General features: G+C 47.1%; 1 protein-coding gene across 3 annotated transcripts in view; it reads left to right on the top strand.

Annotated features, from left to right (window-relative positions):
* The first annotated feature begins 208 nt into the window (after window positions 1–208).
* The window catches only part of E2F3 (E2F transcription factor 3), a 43,328-nt gene continuing 19,653 nt past the window's right edge, over window positions 209–23,883 (top strand). The window contains exon 1 of one of the 3 annotated variants that reach the window (XM_075052411.1): window positions 209–532. In XM_075052411.1, the coding sequence (XP_074908512.1) occupies window positions 209–532 (324 nt within the window). Of the gene's footprint in view, window positions 533–1,007; window positions 1,179–9,762; window positions 9,868–23,883 lie in introns of those variants that run through there. The other 2 variants (XM_075052409.1, XM_075052410.1) reach the window with 2 other exon arrangements.

The following is a 23,883-nucleotide window of genomic DNA, read 5'->3' as shown; positions in this document are numbered from 1 at the left end:
GCCCGCCCCGCCGCCTCCGTCCCCCCCCCGGCGCCCCGCATCCTGCAGCCGGGGCCCCCCCGGCACCCGCAGCCCCCAGTATTTTGCGCGGGGCCTCGGCATCGAGGAGGAAAGGAGCTGGGAAGGCCGGGGGGGGGGGGGGAGGGAGGGAGGGCCGGGGGGAGGAGGAGGAGGAGACGCGGCTGCGGGGACAGACCCGGAGGGAAGGATGAGAAGGGGACTCCAGCCGCCGGCCCCGGCAGCGCCGCCGCCCGCACCGTCCACGGACTCCAGAGCAGCCCCCGCCGGCTTCCCGGCCCGCTTTGCCGCCGGCACCTTCATCCAGATCCGCAGCACCGGCGCGGCGGCGGGGGCGCCCTGTGTTGTCTCCTCCTCCGCCGCCGCCGCCGCTTCCCAGGCTCCCGGTGCCTTTGCCCCGGCGGCGGATGGGGGCCAGCCCGCTGGCAGCTCGCTGTACTGCACCCCCCACGGACCCGCCGGCAGGACGGCGCTGCTGCAGCCCGCTCTCGGCGGAGGCGGAGGCCGCCCCCCGGTAATTTTTTTTTTTTTTTTTTTCCCCGCCCCCTGCCCCCGTCCCCGCGTGGAGGGTGAAGGGGACGGTGGAGGGGGTGGGGGGGGAATCAAGCGCCAGGCAGACCCTCTCCCCGCCGCCGTCCGGGCCCGGGGGCGGGCGGGGTGGTTGGTGGGGGAGGGAGGGCAGGAAAGGCGGAGGCAGCGCTTTGTTGCAATAAACTTTCCTGCCTCCTTCCCCCCCCCCCCCCCCCCTCCGCCGGGTCTTATTTAAAAGGCAAAAAAAAAAAAAAAAAAAAAAGAGAAGGGGGGGTGGTACAATAAAATATAATCCCCCGCCACGTCCCGCCGCACGGGTGCAAAGAGCCAGAAGCCGGCGGCGGGGAAGGGCCCCGCTTCCCCCCCCCCCCCCCCCACCCCGGGGCGGGGGGCCGGGCCGGGCCGTGCCCCGCCGGTGTCTCCGCTTCACCCCCGGAGCCGCCGGTGACGTCTGGCACACGTGCGCGGAGGCCGCGGCTGTGACTGGGAGCCGGGGCGGGCGGGGAGGGGGACGCCGCTTCCTCCTCCTCCTCCTCCTCCTCCTCCTCCTCCCTCTGGCCTGGGACAGCCCGACCGCCGGCTGGCCGCCCCCCCGGCCCCCGCCGCTCTCGGAAATGCCCCTGCAGCAGGTCAGTTGACTCGTGGGGTGGCGGCGCGCACCGACACCCCCCCCCCCCCTTCCTCTTTAAAATTCCCGACCCCCTCCTTTAAAATTTTCACACCCCCCCCCAAAAAATATCCTCCCCCCCCCCTCCGGCTGCGTGGGGTTTTCTTTGTCCTCGCTGTTTTCGGGTGCGCGCTTGGCCCTCGTGGGTCCCGCCAAGTTGGGGAATAGGGGGGGGACGCGGGGCATCGCCGCCGGGCAGGGGGTCGTGGGCGCCGGGGGGGCTCACCTGCCCGCCTCCGGCGGGCAGGTGAGCCCCCCCGGCGCCCACGACCCCCTGCCCGGCGGCGTGGGATCGCTAAACTCCCTTCCCCTCCCGCCTCGCTGCGCCCCTGCCCGGGCAAAAGGGGTTTTAACATTCCCCCCCCCCTCCAGTCAGTGATGGTCCAGGTATGGGATGCTGCTGTAATCCCGAAATACTTTTGCAAAAGCTTGGGAGAAGCGTTTGCGGCTTGGGAGACGGTGAGGATGGCAGGAGCTGCCTTTCAGCGCGGGTTTTTTTGCAGGTGTTGGTTGCGGAGGTAGGGATGGGAAGTTTTCGAGGCTTGTCGGACCCCACTTAAAGCTTTTTATTTGTTTGTTTCTGAAATAAGCGCCCTCGCTGTAAAAGAGAATTGATTTTTCGGTGCTCCTGGTCATCAGCATATCCTAAGGGGGCTTGGTGTCAAGCAGGCTGCTTCAAGCCACTTTGTAAATATTTGGCTGTCCTATGCGAAGGTTTGATTCCTAGAAGGTGGTGGTAAGCGAATACAAAGGGGAGCATATGTTACAGGGTGATTTTGGGAGAGTAATGGTACAGGCTTTTTTGGCTCTGTGGGAGGGATGTTGGTGTCATAGGGGACTCCTAAAATTTCCCCTTAATGGGTGCTTCAACACCTTCAAACATGAATTCGGTGCATTTTTTTTTTTTTTTTGGTATACTGTTCACCTCTCTAACGGGAGGAACTCCTGGCCATAAAAACCTAGGCAGGCTTCTTTCCACCTTAAAGGTTTGGAAACAGGAGGGCAGCTTTGGACTCTGCCTGCAAAAAAAGTCCCCAACGCAAGTTGTAAGTGAGTTCGTTGTATACCCTCAGCCCCCATGTTTACTTTGGGGAGAGATGTGGGAAGGGGGAAAGGAAGAGAGTGGTCAGCCCGGCGGTATCTATAGGCTGGGGCTGGCACGCTCCCAGGGCGATAAGCCATCCGTGGCACGCGTCGGGAAAGGGGCTGCGCATCCTGCTCTGCCCTGACAGCCGTGCTCACGGGATTGCCCCTCTTGGAGCTGTGCCGGTTTGCCGCAGACCCGTCTTGCGGGAAATAAGGCTGAAGTGCCCTAGTGCTCTGCCTCGTCTTTCTGCTCCGTAACTGCTTGGTGGGGAGATGATCCAGCCCTTTTGCAGTTCTTCGGATCCCGCTTAGTTTTCCCCAAAACTCGCAGAGGATTTTCTGGGGCTGGGAGGTGAGGGTATTTTCCTGGTTGGCTCCTAGCTGAGCATTTTTGAGAAACTGGTATGGGAGACTGGTGAGGGGAGCAAGAAAACGCTGGGTAGTTGAGGCAGTGAGCTCAGGCGAGTAGCACCAATATAAATTTAGTGCTTGATTAGCTGAGTTGCACAGTAATGCATGGAGTCCGAGACCTCCAGCTGAAAACAAGGCCCTGCTATGCAAAAGACTGTAAGGATAAGTCTAAAATTTGGCCAGCACACCTGCACCGGTTAGGGTTATGAAAATACTCTAGCTTTGTAGATGTAACTGCACGGGCAACCCACCCATCACTTCCAAATATAAACTATGGGATGACTGGAAAAGAGTTAATACAGAGGTATAGTTTAGTTCAGGGAGGCGTTTGACTATACCAGCAAATGAAAAAGTTTGTTTTGCCGGAGTAAGCTGCTTCTCCCCTGGGAATTCGTTCGTTACTTTATCTGTGATTGTGTTACTTTATCTAGGCGCTGGAAAAGCCTTGAAAAGTGGCCTAGGCCATAACAACAGGCAGCTCCAGCCCCAGACTGATGAGAGTTTGCACACTCCTCCATCTCCCAAGCAGGTGTCTCGATACTGTCCAAAAACCTGTTCCTTGCTCCCGCGGCTGAGGGCTGCTAACCGGGCTTTTGTACCCGGGTGAGCCCAGGCTCTGGGAGGCTGTGACCCAGGCTGCCCGCCCTTTCAACCTGAGGAGCTTTTTGGTGATTCCTGTGGAGTTAATAGAAAGTGTTACCGGGCAGATCTGAACCCCCGCCATGGCTTAAACACAAGCGGTAATGAAGAATTAACCCTTGCAAAGGAACTACCAGCTTGCGCTCCTGGGGAAAGCCTGAGCCTCCGGCGACGGGGTCAGTGCTGCTGCAAGGGGCAGGAGGTCCTGCGTCCTCCCCTGCCCTCCCCGGGGTCTGGTGCCGCTTCCCTTCTGGAATCTCAGGCTTCCCAGGATGGAAAATTAACCCTGGCCAGAATAAATAAATAAACATTTTTCTGCTGGGCAGGCAGGTTGAACCAGCTAATGGAAGGTCTGGTAAGTGCCAGGGACCATCAAGGGAAGGCGGTGGCCGGGGAGAGGGCACAGGGGTAGTGTCACCGCGCCGTTTTGGTGGCAGTGAGCTTGCGAATCAACTCGGCTCCTCACGAAAACATAGGAGAAATTAACGTTTGATGAGGTACCCCAAAAGCGTTCTCGCTGGTGTTGCCTTCCAGCTTGGTGTGAGAAAGTCACTACCATTTGCAAATCCCAGTACTTAAAAATGGGGCTGCTATAAAAGCAAGCTGCTCAAAATGTTTCTAATTCAAATAGTGGAGAATTTCTTACTGTCTTTGGGTTATAAAGATAAGCCTTTAAGAAGAGGGCCATTTTCTTAGCCATGAGAAAATGCTTAAATGGAGACACCACCCACATGTTAAGTCCTTTTTAAAAGGGGCTAAATCCTCTTAACAAGAATATCTTTAGAGAACTCCTGTGGCCTTTAGATGACATGAGCTGTGGAGAGGCTGGTTCGGCATACTTCAGAAGGGGCCGGGAGGATTTACATTTCCAAACTGAATACTTAGCACCTCTCTCATTTTTCTGGTGGTTTAGAAAGCACCTCTTCCTCCCTCCTTCTCAGCAAGTCACAGCTGGAAAGGGAGAAAAATGGGGTAACACATGACCTTTCTCCTAGGCCTTAGGTAAAGGAGCAGGCCAAACAGGGCATAAATACTGAACAAGGATTTGAGGTATGGGAGAAAAACCTGTAAGTTGCAGAAAGGAAGTGGGTAGTTAACTAGGAGCTTTTCTTTCTTTTGCAGGAATAAAAAGGTTTGTCTGTGAAGACACAGGTGTTTCCATATTCAGACCCGTTTTCTCATTTCTCTGCCTCACAGTTTGTGTTACTAGGAATGAAAGCTAGCATGAGGCCGGGGCCTTTGCTTATTCAAAAAGCATTTAAGGGAGTTTCTTTGGTTTAAATCCATCTCCTCCAGCAACAGACTGCTTCTGAGCCCAAGGAGGTACCGCATGGTCCTTTGGCACAGCTGTCTGAGGAGAGTTCAAAGAGGTATAAATCCTGGTTGCCCTAACTGTGCCAACAAGCATCTAGTGGAAAGCAGGCATCCTAATAAAATGGTACAGGAATAGCCTGTAGGTTGCTGTGCTTGCTGACGGCGGCTTCGCTGTCCTCACACAGAGTCCGGCAATGCTGGTGTGGCTCCGTCTGCACCAGAACTCCTGAAGTATGGTAGCCTCACGATGATAAGGGCTGCTGGCAGGTTTCCACGAGCAGCTGAGACACTCAAAGGCTTTACTGTTGCTGGAAGGAGTCGGCTTGCATCTCCCTCACCATCTCCTTTGCTCTGCCCCTGGCCAGGCAGCACTCTTCCCCCACCTCTGTGCTTGGGGAGCATCCAGCTGCCGGGGGGGGTGGTTTTCTGCTGCTTTAACGAGGTGAAATAGCTGGGTCTGATGAGCGTTGGGGCTGGCATGAGGTAGGTATTGGGCGTATGCGGCCCAAGATGGGATAAGCGAGATGAAGGAAGGAGACGGGAGCTTTCCCACGCAGTGGTGTTGAGGTGTTAAATTGGCTCACCGAGCCTCAGTTTTCCGAAGTTAGCCTTGCCTGTTCTCACCATGAAGGTATCTTCCTTGTGCCACCAGACTGCTTGCCAAAGGCTGGATATGGGTCACTTTACGGCCAGTTTATTCTTCTGTGGAGGCTGCTTCAACTGATTGAGCAATTAAAGGCATTTTCTTTCCCCTCGTTTTATCCCAGGTATGTTGGTGCTGCTCTGTTAATTTTTACAGTGTGCTCATTCGTGAGTATGTGCAAGCATTTAAAAAAAAGGAATCTTTAAACTTAGGAACAGCTGTATTTTGCAAGATGAAAGGTTCTCCCACTACTTCTCTGACGATGACTGTGGCAAACGTTTGAGGAAGGAACACAAGAAGAGGGCTTGCACAGGACAGCCCTTCTACTTGCTTTGAGAGAGCACTTGCTTGCTTAGGGGTTACAATGAGTTTTACGGCTACCTGTGGCCTGTGTTTTTTGTTTAATCCCTGTTTGAATCTAGTTGTAATTCTGACCTTATGTAGCAACGAGTTCTATCTATGATTAAGTTATCTCGTATGGAAGAAAAAAATAATATCATTTCTGCCTTTTTCTTTTTTTTTTAATTTTCATTTTGGACTTACTGTCTATGTTGTTATTGGGTGATCCTAGATACTGTGGTAGGGGAAAATGATTTTCTTATATATGCTTCTCTACACAGTTTATGATACGTTATCTTCTGTTGTCCGTTGTCCTCTCCAAGCTGAAGAGTGCTAGACCATTTAATTTCTCCTGAAATGAAAGCCGTTGACACTAAAATGAAGGCCTCCTTTTATAAAAGAACCCCACGGGTGTGAAAACAAGCCTGTCTGTTAGTTGTGAGTTTTCACGATCGGCAGCTTTGAAAGGCGTTTTGAAGACGTGGTAGACCCACTTTGCAGGCCTCGCAGGAGCCAGAGACCCTTTCAGAGCCAGCTTGTTTCACGAGGTCTTAACCTGGCCCTGGGGGGGGGGAATGGGAGGTATGGATCATGGGGAACGGGAGGTATGGATCACGGGGATGAGTGTGCCGGACTACTGCGGGAACGGCTCGTTACAGAGCGTAGGTTGGAAAAAGGAAAACGAAGCAGCGCCGTTCCTCTTGGGAGCGTCCCACCCGCGCAGGCCGGTCGCTGTGGTGCGGCTGTGGGAGGGGAACGCGGCCCACCCCGTCTGCCCAGAGCCCCCAGAGGGGGACCGGGGGAGAAACGGAGATGGGAGCTTTTCTCAGTAGCTTCAAGCCTGACGCCTTTCGAACCTTCAGGCTTCGCTTCTGTCCGGGCGGGGTGGGAGGGTGGCTCGGGCCTTAGGCCTGCCTTGTGGAGGAGCTGCCCGCCAAGGGTGGGCTGGAGACGGCGACCTGGGTTCGGGTGGGCTTCGTGCACCCACGGCGGTGACGGAGATCCAGCCCTGCCCAGAGCGAGGCTTCGGCAGATGGAAACCTCTTCTTAGAGTAACTAAATCTCCAGGTTTTACAGTCTCTGCAAATAATCTCATTTACAGCTGGCAGCGCTGCGTGTGTATGTATGGTGGCAACTCTCATCCTAGCAAATGAGTAAGTTGGGCTTCAGGCTTTTGTTTTGGCTGGCAGAGTTAATCGCTTCCCGCATTGTTTTTCAAGAGCAGAGTCGGGGTTTGCTGCTGCCGGGAGGAGAAACCCCCTTTGGGTTCCCCGGGGGCGGTGGGAGGGAGGCTGCCCTGCTTGAGGTGCTGCTGCTGAGGTATTTGGACTCGGTTTCAATTTCAGTTCTGTTTGAAGACAGACTTGGCAAAATTGCCCAATTTATCACATCTTTAAAAGGGAACTATTTCACTTCTGTTTTCCTCAAGTAAGTTGGTCCAAAACCACGCTTGGAAGTGCTATGCCTGGCATGGGTGTCTCTTGAAGTACTGTGCTGTCTCCTTGGATGGTGCTGCTATTTGCTGGATCTCGTGGTGTCCGTGGAGTTCTTAATGCCTTGTGGGCTCAGCATGAGCTGTAGTAAATATTTCCATCTGCAAGCCCTGTAAAGGGAGAAGACAAAGAGTTTGGGTGTTGAAGCTGGAGCATACTGAAAATGGGCTCTGCTATGTGGTAGGAGTGTTCTACATCATGCGTTTTAGCCTTCCTTTTATACATATATGAATACATCTCAAATGTGTTGGTAATTGTTTGCAAACTGAACTTGCCTAAAGTTAATGGTGTGTCTTGTGTCTCTCCTGTCCTACTTAGGCATGTGAGCAGTTGCTGACCTGTTACAGTGTGAAAAGTAACACGCTAACTCTGTCAGCACTGCATGTGCATGCCCTGCAGCTTTCAGGCTTTTGTACCCAAGGTCTTTTGCCTAGGACCAAGCTAGGAAGGAAAGGGGGAGCACTGAAGATCACCTTTTCACTATCAGCCAAGCATCTTTTCTGTGACTGTGCTGAGTTAGGGGGGCAAGTGTGGCTTTCATTTATTCCACAGGGATGTCAATAACCGGCCTCTAGAAGTAAAACCCATATCCTGTTCGTCACTTCGTTTAAGTAGGAGACTTAATTTGTTTACCTGCGTCTACTTTCAAGACTTCATCCAACTCGTATGTGGCTGCATCTAGGCCCAGAAGTGACCACTACCTAAGACTGACGGTGTTTTCAAGGACTTCAGGGATCTAGGAGCTGCTTTTTAGGAAGATACTGGGTGCTTCCTGTGATGTTCAGTTGCAGTACTGCAGATGTTGCGTTCTTGGTATCTTGAGTTTTATAGGAACAAGCCACTGTTAAAAGCAGAGGCTGCTATTATTTTGGCTTTCATTTCTACATCTTTACAACGGGATCTGACAGTCTCATCACACAGACATTGCAAGCCACTAGTTGTTTTGCAAATATGTGTGAAAACTCATAGAAAGTATCTAAACAACTATTTTTGGTAAAAATAAATTGTTATCTAGTTTCCCAGTACAAGAGGTGTCTGCTTAGCCTTGGCTGCTTCAGCTCCAGCATTCCTGCTACAAGTTGTGGTATGTGTATATTGGTTAATATATGCATAGATTCTAGAAGTAATTTTCATTAATGAACTTCTTGAAAGACTTTCTTTTTACAATGGTATTCTGTTGGGTTTTTTTTGTGGGGGGTATTTTTTTTTTTTGGTTGTTGTATAGCTGTTAGTTCAAAGGTTGTTGCATATTGCATAACTTACTGCTAGACAGCGGGGTGGGGAAGAAACTCATTGGCAAACTTCCTTCCTTGTTAATTAAGGTGACATTAAAAGTCTCTGGTTTAGGTCTCAATGGTGGCTGTCACCATGCGGTGCAAAAGTCAAATTCTTATATATCATGTCAGGCTTATCGATCCACTCTGCTAGTTCTCTCTAAATAAGAGTTTCTCTTCATTTTGGTTCTACACGTTAGTTGCAAAATCTTACTAAAATTGGAGTGCAGTAACATAAATTTTTCTTCTGCAAACCACTGAATCTGCACTGTAGGATTTCATGATTTTTACACATCTTAAAAGTACAGATGTAATTTTAGAGTGAAGCACTTCTCCATAGAGCGAGTGTGTTATGCTCGCTATAAAACTTAGCTTTCAAATTTGCCTTGCATGTTGTTCAGAAACAAACTGGCATGCAGACTTGCTTGCATCCCTTCTACCGAGACTCCCATTTAAGAGGTGTCGTCTGGCAAATTTCAGGTCTGGAAGTAAAAAAGTAACCTCTTGGCCTGGCATTTATGTTGGTACAGTCCATTTATGTTGACAGTAGTCTTGTGGCTTTTTGGGTGCTACCACAGTGTAAGTAGATAAGTATGTAAAAATACAAAATGATGTGCAGAAAGGGTTTTGTCTTGTACTGTAGGTGGAATGGTGGTTTGTGTGTATCGGGTTGTCTACCATGTACTGGAAAATACGTGCTTTAAGGAGCAGGTCTGAAGGGTTTGCTGTGTTCTCTGGCTGCTTCTGTAATGGAAACTGGGCTTTCCTTCGCCCTCTGCTTGGGCTCTTTTAACATCTGCTAGTTTTAAAGTCATTTTTCCAACCAGAGACACTAGAAATGCCATTATATGGAATTATAATGTTCTGAGTGATGCTAGTAACCTAATAGTGCCTTCAGTACTTGTTTTCTTGTGCTGCTAACTCTGGAATTAAATGGCAATTACTATGTATATATGCTGGTGTTATTTTGCCTTGCCAGTGTTGTGTTTTTAGCCAGCGTTGGTCCCACACATTGACAGTTTTTTGTCCCCATACAGTAAGCTAGTTCACACTTTGTCTAATGTCTTCGCATAGCGGGAATTGATGTTGGTTACAGCTCTCACAGAAGGCTTTTGTGTGGCGATATCTGAAAGCTGTCTTGTTGGAGCTTTTATCAAGGCTATTGCAATGAGGCCATTATCCCCGCTCGTGGTGAACATAGATATTCGCAGAAATTTTTATAATAATGCTTAGTAAGTGGCATGCTGGTAAAGAGTGACAATGCTGGAGTGGTACAGAAATAATACCCGAGGTGGCAGCCGTGCGGCGGTGGGGCGTTATCTGTCCTTGCAGACCGGGGACAGGGTGGGAAGGGAACCCCGCGCGGGGCAGACGGAGGGTGGTGATCAGGGCTATCGCAAGCACGAATAATCCTGGCCGTCGGCTCAGCGGAATAAAGTTTTACTTTTCATGGTAAGACTTTTATCGAGTGGCTCCAAGTAACCCAGATCCAAATTGCTGTATAATAGTTCTGCATCTCGTCCTTTTTTTGTTTCAGCTGCGCGGTATCTGTAACCTAAAAACGTCTCTTGAGAGTTATGTAAAACTGTGAGTCGGGTGAGAGGAAGCCGAAACTTCACAACTCTGCTGTAGTACTCTTTTTAAGCACAAACCTCTTGAGCCGGTAGAAAGACAACTTACTACTTGAGGTGGGGGCAGGGAGGGCTTTAAAAATTATAATAGCATTTTCACCGGCTGCTTTGTCTCGACAGTGGGTATTTCACTGGGTTTATTCTCTTTTTCCCTCAGGAACTGGGTGTTAGAAAAAGCTCTTTTTGTAAAAGACAGTGTCCTGAAAGCATAAGCCAGTTGCTCATTTTCTTTCTTAATCGTAAGAGCTGCCTTGATGATTTTTCCCACCTCAAATTAGCAGTTTATTTATAACATGCTAATGTTCTGCATAGCCGTCGGTATTACTGTTCTGTCGTGCTGAGCCGAGAATTGTTCTCTCGAAAACTGACACTGCGAAGATGACATAAATGAACATGGGAAATTGCATATGATAGAGAAAAATTCAGGTGGCTTTTGGTATGACTTTGGTTCACACTTCTTTCTATAAAATCACTTCGATTTTCTTTCGGATTTCCATTGCTAGTCACATTTTTGTTACTTGTTTTTATTTGTTACAAAAGAAAAATGCAGACCATTGCCTTTTGGCATCCTCGCTACCCTTTCATTCCTGTTGGCAAACTTCTCTGCGACCGTCTTCTGCGCGCTGCTACCAGCTGCCTTCTTGGATTGCAGGCAGGGGAGTGAGGAGCTTCAGGGGGTATTTCCCCCTCTCGGGGCCCTCACAAAAACCGCTTCATTCAACCGAGAGCCTGCAAGGCCCCTGCAGGAAGGGTCTTCCAGATCTAGAGGTTAGCAGCGTCCCTCCCGGTGGTCCTCTGCTTCAGCGGCTCTACAGAGAGACCGGGGAGTGTTCAAAGTCCAGACCATGCAATGCAGGGTGCCTTGTGCATGGAGAAGGAAATAGTAAAATAAAAACACATCCCATGAGTTGCTGTACTTGGAGCCATGTGCTTTGTAGGTGTTTACAAGAAAGGTGCAAGATGATTTGGAGGCCTCCAACATTGTTTGCTTGTGACCCGTTCTCTAAAGATGCTCTTCACGTTGCTGCTGGCCTTGGGGTGCTGAAGACCTTCCCTTTTCTCGTGTTGGTAACATCACGCTTTTGTTGAATATGTGGGAAGTGAATGCAACATTAGTGAACAGGTTGCATGCTGTTGGCTAGACATTAAGCTTAGGTACAGCCTTCTGTGGACAGAAATAAGTTTATACTTATAAAGCTTTTTTGTGGTTTTTTTGGGGGGGCGGGACAGAAACCCACTTTGCTGTGAAGGGGAATGTGTAGGGGATTCCAGAGACTGACATATTTAATTAAATTTAAAAAAAAAAAGAAGGAAGAGAAAAGCAAGCTCGGAGGCAGGCAAATTCCCCTTATTCAGAGAAAGCCATATGTTCAGGATACTATCCTTAGTGTGATTTATTTGCTTCAGAATTAGGAAAGAGGGTTGCTAGGAAAAGTAAGATGCATTCACTTCTTTCACCTTAAAGAATTTTATAAGGGTGATTACCATCTCCCTCCTTTCTCCCTCTTTTCCAGTCCTGGAGAATAATCAATTTAGCAATATGTCAGAGCAAGCAAAAATGGGATTGTTCTCATCTGCAATGCAGACACTAAGACAGACTCTCTTTAAGGCCAAAATCAGGTATTTCAGGAGTTATCAAATCATTCTGTGTTCAGTTAGAAAGGATCAGAATTTCAGCCTTTTTATTCTCCCCTTCAGATTTGTCTAGTTTTTGTGTTCTTGTCTACCCTTTAGTTCTTTTGATGACCTCAGTGCCACTTTGAACACATTTCTCTACTTCCTCCAACGGGGGGAAGCAGCACCAGTTGTACCAGACAGGCATTTTATCTGTTGCTAGCACTTCATTTGAAGTGGAGAAACATGGCTTTCCCAGCCATTTGAAGAGCTCGGTTGCCTCAGCGTGTGAAGAGCAGCCCCCAAACTCTGCTCAACTGGCAGTTGAGAAGGGAGGAATCTCCTTAAGACCTTGCAGGGAGAAAGCTCTAAGCACCTGTGAGATGCTATAGTATATCTAGCTAAAAATATCAGATACTTGAGCTTGCCTATTGACTTGTTCAATGGCGATGCCTTGTCGAAATGGAAAAAGCCAACAGATCTGGAACAGTTTTAAACTTCTTGAACTTTGCATAATAGTGCAATGACACAAGAGGGTCAGCATAAAGATCCCAGCAAACGGACTTGTCCACCAGGGCAGCCCTGGCTCTTTCACTGGTTGTGCAAGCGTGGCATGCTAGAAGATTAGGCACAGCCTGCCTGCCAGCAGCTGTAATGGTCCTGGAGGGTTTGCTTTCCTTCCGAAAAACTGGTGTTAGATACTTTGTCTGGATTCAGCCCCAGACCCTTTGGTTAATGTTGTGCAAATTGTACAAAAACGTATTGTTCCTTCTGCTGCAAAGTAATGCTGAACACCTTCTGCAAGTGTTTCGCTTCTCCCTGAACACCAGAGAGGATGCTTTTTGTCCTCCTTCTCGCTCTGCCTTGTGTTTGATTGCCCCTCCATGACTGCATGGGCAGGAGCCCCAGCATGCAGCAGGTGCAGTGATCTTCCCAGCTAGAGCCTTGAATTAAAAGAGTATCTGGAATTAAGAGTGTGGGAAGGTACACAGTCCGCTCTCCTCTGAGGAAAAATGTGGGGTGTAACTTAGTAAGTGTGTTAGTTTGAACGGAGGTGGGTGTGCAGGTCAGGACTGATGGAGCGGCACACTTACATGGGGGAGATATTTATGCACGTGTCACTAGAAGTCCACCTGTTTGTGCATCTGCACCCTACACACGTAAGACTGGAATTTTTTGGATAGTAATAGTGATCAGGGCCATGACCAGTTGCTTTCTTGTTCTTGTGTGTAACTGTGTAGAGTGGAGAAACTTCAGCTTTCACTTAGCTTCCTATTGCTTTCAGAGGTGGAGTTGAAACTTTGATTTTCTTAGGTCTACTTTGACTACTGTCACATGGTTGTAGTACTCTGATCCGATTTTTCCCTTCAGAAAAAGGGTCCAAAACCCAGCATGCTTCACTCTGTCCATTTTGCAATGAACTGATCCTTTTTTAAAGACAGGCTTAGGAGCTTCTGTTGTTGTGAGGAACTACACTTACCAGCAGATGCTTGGAGTTACCTGTGAGTTTGTGGAGATTGTGTCGTCTTCAGACTTGCTTTCTGAGGGAACAAGTTGCTAGTCTGGCCACCGGGTCAGCAGCTGCATCTACCATCTTGGCTACGGCTGAGATTGGACTATGGATCTCAGTGACATGAGCTTCAAATTGTGGAAGAACTGATGAAGGCTTTGGATTGCTTAGACTAAAAGACAGGAGATAGAGAGAGAGAGATATATACACACATACATATACAGCCTTGGGGCTTGTGGGGGCTGAGCAGGCGTCCTCAGAGGCAGTGTAACGAGGTGTGTCCTGGGGATCCTGAGGAGCTGGGCTTCTGCTTCTCCAGTTTAATTAGCTGCTTGCATCTCCCCTGGCATGGTGAAATCGCATCAGTCCCTTCACTAACTGTTTTTATCCAGACTACCAATTTCAACAAAGTGATATTTTAAAATTTTTTTTTTAAGCTTCGTGTTAAGATCTTTAAGAAGGCAGGCCAGCAAGGTGATTTGGGTAAGAACCTTTTACAGTTACAATATTGAATTTTTTTCACCTTAACGAGCGAAGGCAGCGGTTTGAACATATGCCAGTATGCCTTTCCAGAGCTGTGATACGGCTGAACCACAGTGGAAATCTGGAACCATAACGACACTGCTTATAGGAAGTTTGACTCCCTGCATTTAACCACAAATGTGGTCAATCTTAGGATAGGCAATAATGGAGAGGAAGAAAGGTGGTGGTATTTGATTAGCTTTGTTCTCCTTGTTTTCTGCAGTGCATGTGATGGATGCAGCTCCGGCTGTGAGAAAAGAGTGATAATATTACTGACTGATGGTTCCAGTTTCTTCCTTGTTACACTTTGAAGATACTCTTTTGGGGTAGATATAACAAGACTTGCTTTTAGCTTATTAAATTCAATAGTCACGTGCTATTATTAAATGGTTGTGCTGCTTGGTAAACTGTTCGGTGTTTCTGAAGACAATGACCTATAGAAGAGGATTAAATACCGCGTCAAGATCCTTCAGGTTGTCGCTAGCTTCATGTTGGGACTGAAACACGAGGCAATCCAGTCCTGACAGGTATCTGCAGTGGCTGAGTGAAGGACAAAGGTCTTCCCCTTGCTCCTCACCATCGTGCCCCAGTCCAACACATTAGATCCGTTCAGTTCAGCAGCACGGGAACGGCTGTTTGTCTTGGAAACTAAAATATCCTCCTGCTTCCTCTCGGCCTGTTCTCGGAAATGAAATGTAATCCTCTCATAGTCAGGGTAACCTGGATTGCCCGCTGGGGTAGGAAGGAAAGGACGAATTGGGGATCGGGTCCGTGCTGCTCGGAGCGCTTCCCGTGACAGAGGGGGTTTCCTGGAACCATCCTGGGAGACGCTTTGGGGACGTGGTCTCAGGGTCAGCTTATGGCGATCCGAGTCGGAGCGGGGGTCATGCTGCCCTCCCTGCCCTGCTCAGGCGGTCCCACCGCCTCCCTCCCTGCCTTGGCGCCTGCCCCTCGTACCGCCCCGCGCTCGGCCGGACTGGGGACCCGCTCCAGCTGAAAGCTAACACTGGGCGAGCGATTAGTTTTCATCCCAGCGAGCTCCCCGGCCCGGCTGGCAGCGTGGCTGGGGGCAGAGGCGGCCGGCGGGGGGCTGCCCCCTCGGTACCCCCCTCGGCTGCGAACGCGTCCTCCGGCCGCGCGTGGGATGCCTCTTTTTGGCTGCCCGTGCGCGACCTCAGCATCGCCTCGAAGCGGGTTGGAGTTGCGCGTGACGAAAAGCTAACAGATGGCTCTGTGAAAGAAATGGGCAGCTTTTGTGCTGTTCCTTACTGCTTAGGTTACCGACCGCGTGCAGCTGCCGGTGCCCAAGGGCTGGAGGGATCTCTCGCACGTTCTCCCCCATCGCCGGTTTTCGGCTTTTCAAGGTTCGCGGGCAGTTTAGGGGTTTTGTGAGCGCGCAAAGGCGTAAATGTGGCCGAAAATGTTCTCAATTTGCAGAGGAAAGCCACAGTTGCTTAAACCGAGAATCTGCGTTTTCTCAGCGCTCCGTTTGCGCCGTGCCTCGTACGCTCGCCTTCCAGTCCCGGACCGAGGCTCCCAGGCTACCTGTAATTTAATTACTGCCGTAGGTGAGGATATAAGTGTAATTTGTGCCTAGAAGTTATGTATGTAGTGCACTTGTAATACTGGAGGCCTTCTCCGAAATCATCGCTATCAGGAAATGCCTCCTGAGGAAAGAGTGGCTGTGCTGCTTTGACAGGTACAGTCACTCTGAGCAGGGCTTTAACATGACTGATTTTTAACGGATGAAAGTAAAGGCGTTGCGGTCTTGCACGAGAGGTCACGGAATCCTTGCACGTAGCAACTGGGATGGCTTTTACTGCCAATAACCGCAGCTGAGGGGCTCATCTTGCGTGGGTTATGGACATGGGAAGGCTCCTAGAGCTTCTGGTGGGGTGAGTGGTAATGAACGCTAGTGACATGGAAGGTTCATCAAGGAAGGTTGAGTTTCATGACTGCAATCATAGCAAAGTCTCCTTTCTGCCCCTCAAGGGGAGAGGTGAAGCCAGCCTGCGTGGCAGCGAGAGCACCCTGCTTATTTCACGCCGCTGCAGAATTCGGCCCTTGTGACCAAAATACACTGCTGAATTTTGGCTTCAGCTTAAAAGGAGGTATATCATTTTGGTTGTAAGGGAACCTCCACATACACACTCAGCTAGTGCGGTATTAACTAACTAACTGGAGGCAGCCTGTAACGAATAGGGCTGCAAAATGAGAGTTATCACTTTAATCTGTTGCCTAATTTTGAACATAACTGTTTCATTATTGATTACTTCAACAAAAAACTTCAGATGTGTTTATCTCGCAATCCTTCCACATGCTGCCTGCTGCCAGAAGCCTCAGCTCTGCCCACAGCAGCTGCCAAAATTTCTATCTTTTTCCCGATACTTTCTTTAGCACCATTGTGCATTGAAACATTTGCAGGATAGTAAAATGTGAAAGCTGTGTAGCATTCCTATTTATTTTGGAATTCAGTGTTTTACACAGGGAACACTGTAACTCTGCCATATTTACTTTCTTGTATTTAATTCAATAAAATGTATTTACCTGAAGCGGACATGAAATTACCAGTTTGCTGTGGAAAGCGTAGGGCCACGCTGCAGAACTTGTTCCAAGTTAGCGCAGAGTGCGTGAGGGCTTCGTGCCAGTGCAAAGCGTGGGAGGGAAGTCGGGAGTAAGAAGGCTCTCGCTGCTATCTTCAACAGGCGTCTGTTGAAAGGGTAGAAGTTATGGATGTCAAGTCAAGATGATAGGTTTGAGTCTTTTTTTTTAGTTTTATACTTCCAAGGCAAACCGATGACTGGCAAAGCAGGTTTCTTCCAAGGCTGCCTTTAAAGTGCTTTTGCTTTACCTTGGATAAGAACTTGCAGTCTCATATAATGAAATATAGTCGAGTTTTCTTGGGTAATCTTGGCTTTACAGTTTGATATAGTTTGGAATTAAGGTTGGGAAAACAATTAGTGTAGAAAATGAGGATTTTCTTAAATTTATTTATTTATTTATTGAGAATCTACCACACTCTAGGCTTTTTAGTAATCTAGGAAGCCTACAGGCTGGTAGGGGCTTCCCATGGCTGCTCTCAGTTGTCTTACCCTTACCTCCTACTGCTAAGAAAATAAGGCTGTCCTTCCTATCCATATACTGTTGAGAAGGACCATCATACGCAGGCTATTTTTGATTCTATTCCTTTCCATAATTATATGTAGCTTTTATAAATCTGTCTGGATGGAAAGATCCCGTGTACTTTGGAAGGGCTCATTTGATCTAAATTTAAGGATGTCTCATGTCCAGTTGTGAAACATGCTATTTTAGTTTGCCCTACCTACAGCTTTTACTAAAACAAGAGGAAAGGATGAAAAGAAGAGACTGAGAAATGTGTGTGAGAGGAGGGAAAGATGACTCATTAGTGGGACTGCACTTGAAAATGAAAAGGATCAAGGTGTACTGATCGTAAGAAAGTAAGTTATGGTTTTTGTGAAGAAGGCACAATTAAATCATATGGTCATTTATCTTCTGAACAGATTAAGGTACATTTGTGGAAGAATCCATGAGCCTGAATTGAGTAGATAATTTTGAAGAGAGAAGAAATCCATTTAAAGAACAGAATTTTTAGTGCAGTGTTTAATAGGTGATATGTTAGTGCTAGATTCCACTGGAAGACTTCTCCAGGCTTCTGGAAAATCCCATTTAGCTGTCCATTGCCTAAGGGATAGTTCTAATAACTGCACAGTTATACAGCAAGGTAGGTAGCAGAAAGGAAAAGAGGGGGAAGGCAGCAGTGCAAGAAGCCAAATGGGCTTTCTCTGAACTTTAGGCTGCAATGAATAGAAATTAAAGCTCATGAATAGACACCCGAGTTTCTGCTTTCATCCTAGGTGTTGTCTCTTTTACATCTCTGCTAATGTTCTGCTCTTCCAGTCTTGTTCTGACATCCATAAAACTTCTCTAATACTTGGGATGTCCAGCAGTCTTGAAATAACCCTTTCTGTAGGGTTTAAGTAGCGTGCAGTTACAACGATGGAGTTCTGTATACAACACTGCAAAAAGTGCTTGTGGTGGTTCCCAAAATGTTTACCAGTAGTATCCAACAGCTAGCTCTTCCCACCTTCACCCTTCTTCTTTTCCTGCCTTTCATCCCCACCAACCAAAAGCTAAAAGATAACAAAGATGTCACTGTCTGACATGTGAATGAGGCTGATAGAAAGGATGTTTAATTTTGTAAAGTGTTTTGATTTTAAGAAAAAAGTAACTGTCGGTATGGCATTGGATTAAAAATTGGCTAAGTGACAGGAAAAGGGTCCTTTTGATTGATTCCAGTGAGTATTTGCACTAATCCCAATACTGTGGAGTGCTTTCATCATTGTTGCAGAAGTAAACAAGAAAACTGTTACTGATAGTAATTGCTAGCAGAATAGTAAATGATAATAGAGCTCTCTCAACTTGCTCTGGAGGCACATTCAAACACACTGTGTCTTTAATACAGCCAAAGGCAAAGTTGTATGCCAGAGAACAGGGAATGCAAGCTCTGCCTTATGAAAGAAGGCCTGTATCCTGGAAAGCAGCACTTCTGAGAAGTCTGTAGTGGACAAGCAACTGCACGCCAGCTTCCAGCACGCTGCTAAGGAGCGATGGCACTGAGGCTTGCATCCTGGCATGTATTAAAAAAGGAACAGGAGAGGGGATGCTTCTGCCTCAGTGAACAGTTTTGGTGCAGCTGATACTTAAAATAACATACACAATTCAGTGCTAGTGCTTGTAAAGGGAAAAAGTTGAAAATAGAAGATGATGTTAAATAGGGCAGCAAAAATTGAGGTCTGAAGGAAATGCCCTACAGTGCAACTTACTTAAGCAAAATATTGCTTAAGTGAAATTAATATTAAGGGATGACTTGACTGATATACAAGATACAGAATTGGGAGGGGTGGTTGATATAGCTGATGGTTGTGCTGCCATCCAGAGGGACCTTGACGGGCTGCAGAAATGGGTTGACAGGAACCTCATGAAGCTCAGCAAAGGGAAGGGCAAAGTCCTGCCTCTGGGGAGGAATAACTCCAGGCATGAGGATGGGCTGAGGCAAACCTGCTGGAAAGCAGCTCTGCAGAAAAAAGCCCTGGGGGTCCTGGTGGACCAGCAACGTGTCCTTACGGCAAAGGCCACCGATGACCTCCGGGGCTGCATTAGGCATTGCATTACCAGCAGGTTGAGGGAGGTGATCCTTCCCCTCTGCTCAGCCCTGGTGAGGCGCATCTGATGTGCTGGGTCCAGTCCTGGGCTCCCCAGTACAGGAGAGACATGGACGTACTGGAGCAGGTTCGGCGAAGGGCCACGAAGGTGGTTAAGGCCTCAAAGCATCTGATACAAGGCTGAGAGATCTGGGACTGTTGAGCCTGGAGGAGAGAAAGTGTCTGAACAGCTGATGGGAGGGAATGAAGAAGATGGAGCCAGGGTCTTCTCACTGGTGGCCAGTGACAGGACAAAAGGCTCTAGGCACAAATTGAAATGCAAGCAATTCCATTTAAACATAAGATTTTACAGCGAGGATGATCAAATGCTGGAATAGGTATCTTAGGTTGCAAAGTCTTCTTCATTGGAGGTATTAAAAACCCAACTGGACACAGCCCTTAGCATTCTGCTCTAGTTGCCCCTGCTTTCAGCAGTGGGGAGTGGACTAGATGATCGATCTCCAGAGGTACTTTCCCACCTCAGCCAGTCTCTGAGATGATTCCGGTGTTAAAGGACTTCTTGAATTGTTGAACTTGATCACATCGAGAACTTAATACTGAAAGCTGAAACAATGCAAACTCAAAGTGGAAATTAGACTTTTTTTTTAAGTCAGGGGAAAATAATCATGAGTTGATACCTTCAGGTTTTGAGAATAAATGTTTTGCTCTCTAATTTCTCTGCAGTTATGCTCTGTAATTTCAGCTCTGAACAGCCTTGAGGTCAGCAAGTCCATCTGCCCGCTTTTTGGTGGGGGCAACTGTGTTTATGGTCCTTCCTGACAGGTGCTTGCTCACTTAACTTTCTCCTAACAGAGATTCTAAAATTGCATGGCAATCTCTTCCTGTCCTTGGCTACAAGATAACTTAATGTTACTAAGGGCATAGCAACTAGGGGAAATCCAGTGGTCTGTGATACCTAGCAGGTCATATTAGAAAGTTAGGTTCTTTTCTTTGATCAAAGGGCAGGTTAGAAAATGTGAATTAATTTCATTTTAAAATTTAAGACTTAAAGGTAGTATTTGTTTTCCTGGAGAAGTCATCTCAAGGTATTTAGTTTAGGGAATACATAGTAAAGAAGGCAAAGTAGAATGGAGAGATTGTCTGGTGTGGGTCAATTTGGTTATAGAATCAAGTCCTTGCTTGACTATGACCTGAGATGCTCTGCTTCACCAGAGCCAAAAGGGATAATTTTTTGAAATATGCTTCATAATCTGAGAAAGAACAGCAACTTTAACTTTGTTTCCCCTAGAAGTTTATTCCCTGTGATGACACATCTGTTTTGGATGTTGTCTTGTAAATATTAGTTTATCACATCAGCTTTTTAGATTGCCCTGTCCGTGGCATGACAGAATTTACCCAGATATGAAAAAGAAAATTATTTGGTCTACCAACATTCATTCACTTTTCTTATGAACTGTTGTTTGTCGTCTTGTCTTGTTTTTATTCCCTCTCTGTCACTGGGAATAAGTAAAACTTGCCATTTGGATCAAATAATTTATCTTCATTTTGCCAGCACTCTTAGGTTGTTCTGCTCCTTGGTGTGGCTGATGGAGTGATAAAATACTGCCAAGGTAGGATGTGCATCACGGCGAAAGCTCTGTGGATTAGTTGTTCTTTGTGACATTACACAGAATTTAAAACTGTAAGAGCTTGGCTACCTTTGTGCTGTTTCAGCCATGTAGGCTGTCTGCTACCAAACTGACTGGTGAAATAAGAGTATATGCAACAGCTGCCTACCTTGACGTGGGGAGGGAGGAAATCACCAGTCCTTAGAGTTTAGCAACCCAGGCTAGGTGAAAATCAAGTTCAGTTTGTAGTCAAAAAATGTGAAGAAACCTGCTGATGGCAGTACTGGCTCCTGATCTAGGATGAAGGGGGCTGTTAGCCACGGCTGGGGTCTCTGGGTCCCTGCTATCTGTGATTCTCTCCCTTGCTCTCTTCTTATATGCTTTTATCTATTTTTGTGACTTTCTCCTGATTTGGAGCCTGCTTTCTGACTGCTTCTAGGAGTAGTTGCTTTTGGATATGTAAACTGTGTTTCCTGCTTCTTGGGCACTTGTTATTTATTTTTGTTACTCTGAGGTTTGGTATGTGGAGGAGGTTATTGTGTTAACTTCTTCAAGGTTACTTAGGGATTTTTTTTTTTTTAATGTGATACTAGTAATTGCATTTTCAAAACTGTACCTAATTAACTGTTTGCAAATAATAAATTGATATCTGGATTCAAAGTCAGCATTATAGATATTGTAGGTGCAGAAATAACTTCTTAGGGTTAATCTGTTTGGACAACGTTGGGACTTCCTTAAAGTGAACTAAAACCCCCACAGTTTACGTAATGTACAGAATTAGCTTGTATTACAGTAAATTCTCATCATCTGGCTCTAAGTGCAAATCGTTGCATCTCATCTGGGCCTGGTTGTCTCCTGAAAGTTTTTTGTCAACTTTCACAATGTCCTTTGGAATCTGTATAATATTTTTATCACCCTAAGTGGATTCAAAGTACATTTATTAGTTTTGGGGAATCCACCTGTATGTTTTTATACTTGTGTGGAACTAGGTTAAGGAAGTACTTAAAAATAAAAGGTTTTACTACTCAGATCTGATTTCTCATAACTAATTACATTAATTGAACAAGTAGTTAGATGTAAGAACCATCGTGCCTCAGGCAGTGAATTAAAAATATGGAGTCAAGATTGGTGTTGACTTTTTTTAAGAAAGGATTCTCCTCCTTTGGGGCCATGAATACCCAACACTAATGCTCACGTGCATCTGAGTGTTTAAAACTTACTGCCTTCTAGTTTGTAGCTCTCTGCTATAGTTTCTGAAGTGTTTGCATATGGATCCTGTTTGTCATTAATTTTTGGAAGAACGTACAAGCTAGTTGCTTCCCCGTGAATCACCTGTCGGTAAGTAAAGTGATGCAGTCCCTTGGCACTGCACTGGTATAACTCAGGAAGGGTATTTTACATGGAGCGCAGGAAGGTTTGGGGTGCCAGGGTGTGAAATCTCAAACCACAGACCTGTATAGACAGGAAAGCTTGCACTCCAGAACCTTCATTGGTATAATTCCACAGATGCCGTCCTTTTGTATAGGTGTCCTGTATCCAAGGAAAACAAAGCTCGAGATGCTGTGGCTTAGGCTGGCAGTTTAGCAAGCAAACTTTGTGATGCAAGCCCAATCTTGCATCATTACAGCGCACCTACACTGAGATAGTACTGGCATGGCTTTGCTAGTGCTCCTCCTTCTCGTCCCTTTTCCCTTCCTATGTATAAAATCTTATTAATTACGTCTTCCTAGAGAGTTTTATGACTGTAAGCTGCACGTTCTGTAAGTAAGGAGTAACTCTCCTCCCAATTCCGATGTCGATATATACGCCCAGTATACTACTACTTTAGTTTTTAACCTGTTTATCTGATGCTTCATGGCATTTACTGGAATTTCCTCCAAGGAAGTTCATCCTATCCTATTCTCCAGCTCTCTTAATGTCCTTCCTCCCCCCTCTGAGGGCTTGTTTGTTTAGTAGACAATTTGGCAGACAACTGACAGTATTTGAAAGTTTTTCTTTTTTAAGTAGCTGTGCTAATTTCTACACGTGGTGTGCAAGCCACTCGGTGGAACTAATCCAATCACAATCTTATTTTGAAGTTAATGACTTTTAAAAGAGTACTTGTAAAAATAGTCCTTAAATACAAAAGACAAAATAATCTCTAGGATATGTTTTGAGACTGACTGCTTTGCGATGGTTTTTCTTTGGGACCAACCTTAAAATGATATAGAAGATGTATTTCCCTTGGTCCAGTTCAGTTTTAGCCTCACTAGTCAGGACACTGGAACTTTCCCGAAGGGCTGAAACACTGCAATCAGCTCTGCAGCCACGTGAAGAAGTGGTGCCCTATCACACACTGTGTGAATTTAAACTATCACTTTCTTATTTGGCTTACTTTGATCTTGATGGGTAACATTAAAAGTGGACCTGTGTCAGTGTAATTGTTACATACAGCCACAATACAAAGAAATTACACCAAGAAGTCTCTTATGTGGCCAGTCTGTCATCACGTCCTACCCTCCCCCCCGCCTGCTCGCCATCAGTTTGAAAGTTCAGCATCAGGCCTGTTTTATGACAATCTTGTTTTCTTCAAAGGATGTCTGTGGTGAGAAATTACTGACGTGAACAGCAACTGAAAACCCCTGGGCTTTGCTCTGGAGGCAGCAGCCTTGCTGAAGTGGTATTTTTGGGAATGGGGGTAGGCACATGGCCGGTAGCTTTGGCATCAGTTTGTAGGACAAGGCTGGCATTAAAGGCTGCTGGTGGTCCACCGTGGCCCTGGCTGTGCTTCCCAGGGAACGGCAGGGAAGCTGTCCTGCTGTACCCAGCCACCCCAAAAACCTGCAGTCAGGATTCCCCTCCCCAGACACTGGTTGGTCTCTCTGTGCTTCTGCGTGCGAGTCTTGGCTGTTCGTCGGTACATTTTCTGGAATTTTTGTCTCCAGAGCTTCCACCTTAACCAGGCGGGTGCAGCTCGGCCTCCAGCAGCTGTTGGGATGAGGCAGTAGCTGTTGCGTGGAGCCGTTTTCGGGACTGCTCGGCGACTCGCGTGCTCCTCACCTTGGGCAGTTAAGCAGTTGAGATGAAAACTGGGTGCAGTTTCCTGAAAATAACTTTTCATATTTCAACATGAGGTGGTAACTGGAGCCTTCAAGCTTAGTACAGTTCAAAGCCATTGCTTCCAGTAAGAAGTAATTGTTTCATATTTGGTGGAAAAAATTGCAATAGAAAGATCTCAGATGATTCATTTCCTATGCAGCATAGGTGTAATTCTGTTGGTTTGAGGCCTGAAACGTGGCTTATGCTTTGGTTTATTTCTTGCACAACCGTTGTAATGTCCTTCCCCTTCTAGTGCAAAGAAAATATGAAGTACTGCACCAGTGCAGGAGAACAAGATAAGCTGCACATTTTAGCAGTTGCTA

The sequence above is a fragment of the Buteo buteo genome, chromosome 20 (assembly GCF_964188355.1).
Source record: "Buteo buteo chromosome 20, bButBut1.hap1.1, whole genome shotgun sequence".
NCBI lineage: Eukaryota > Metazoa > Chordata > Aves > Accipitriformes > Accipitridae > Buteo > Buteo buteo.
This window is presented reverse-complemented; position numbering and strand designations above follow the sequence as displayed.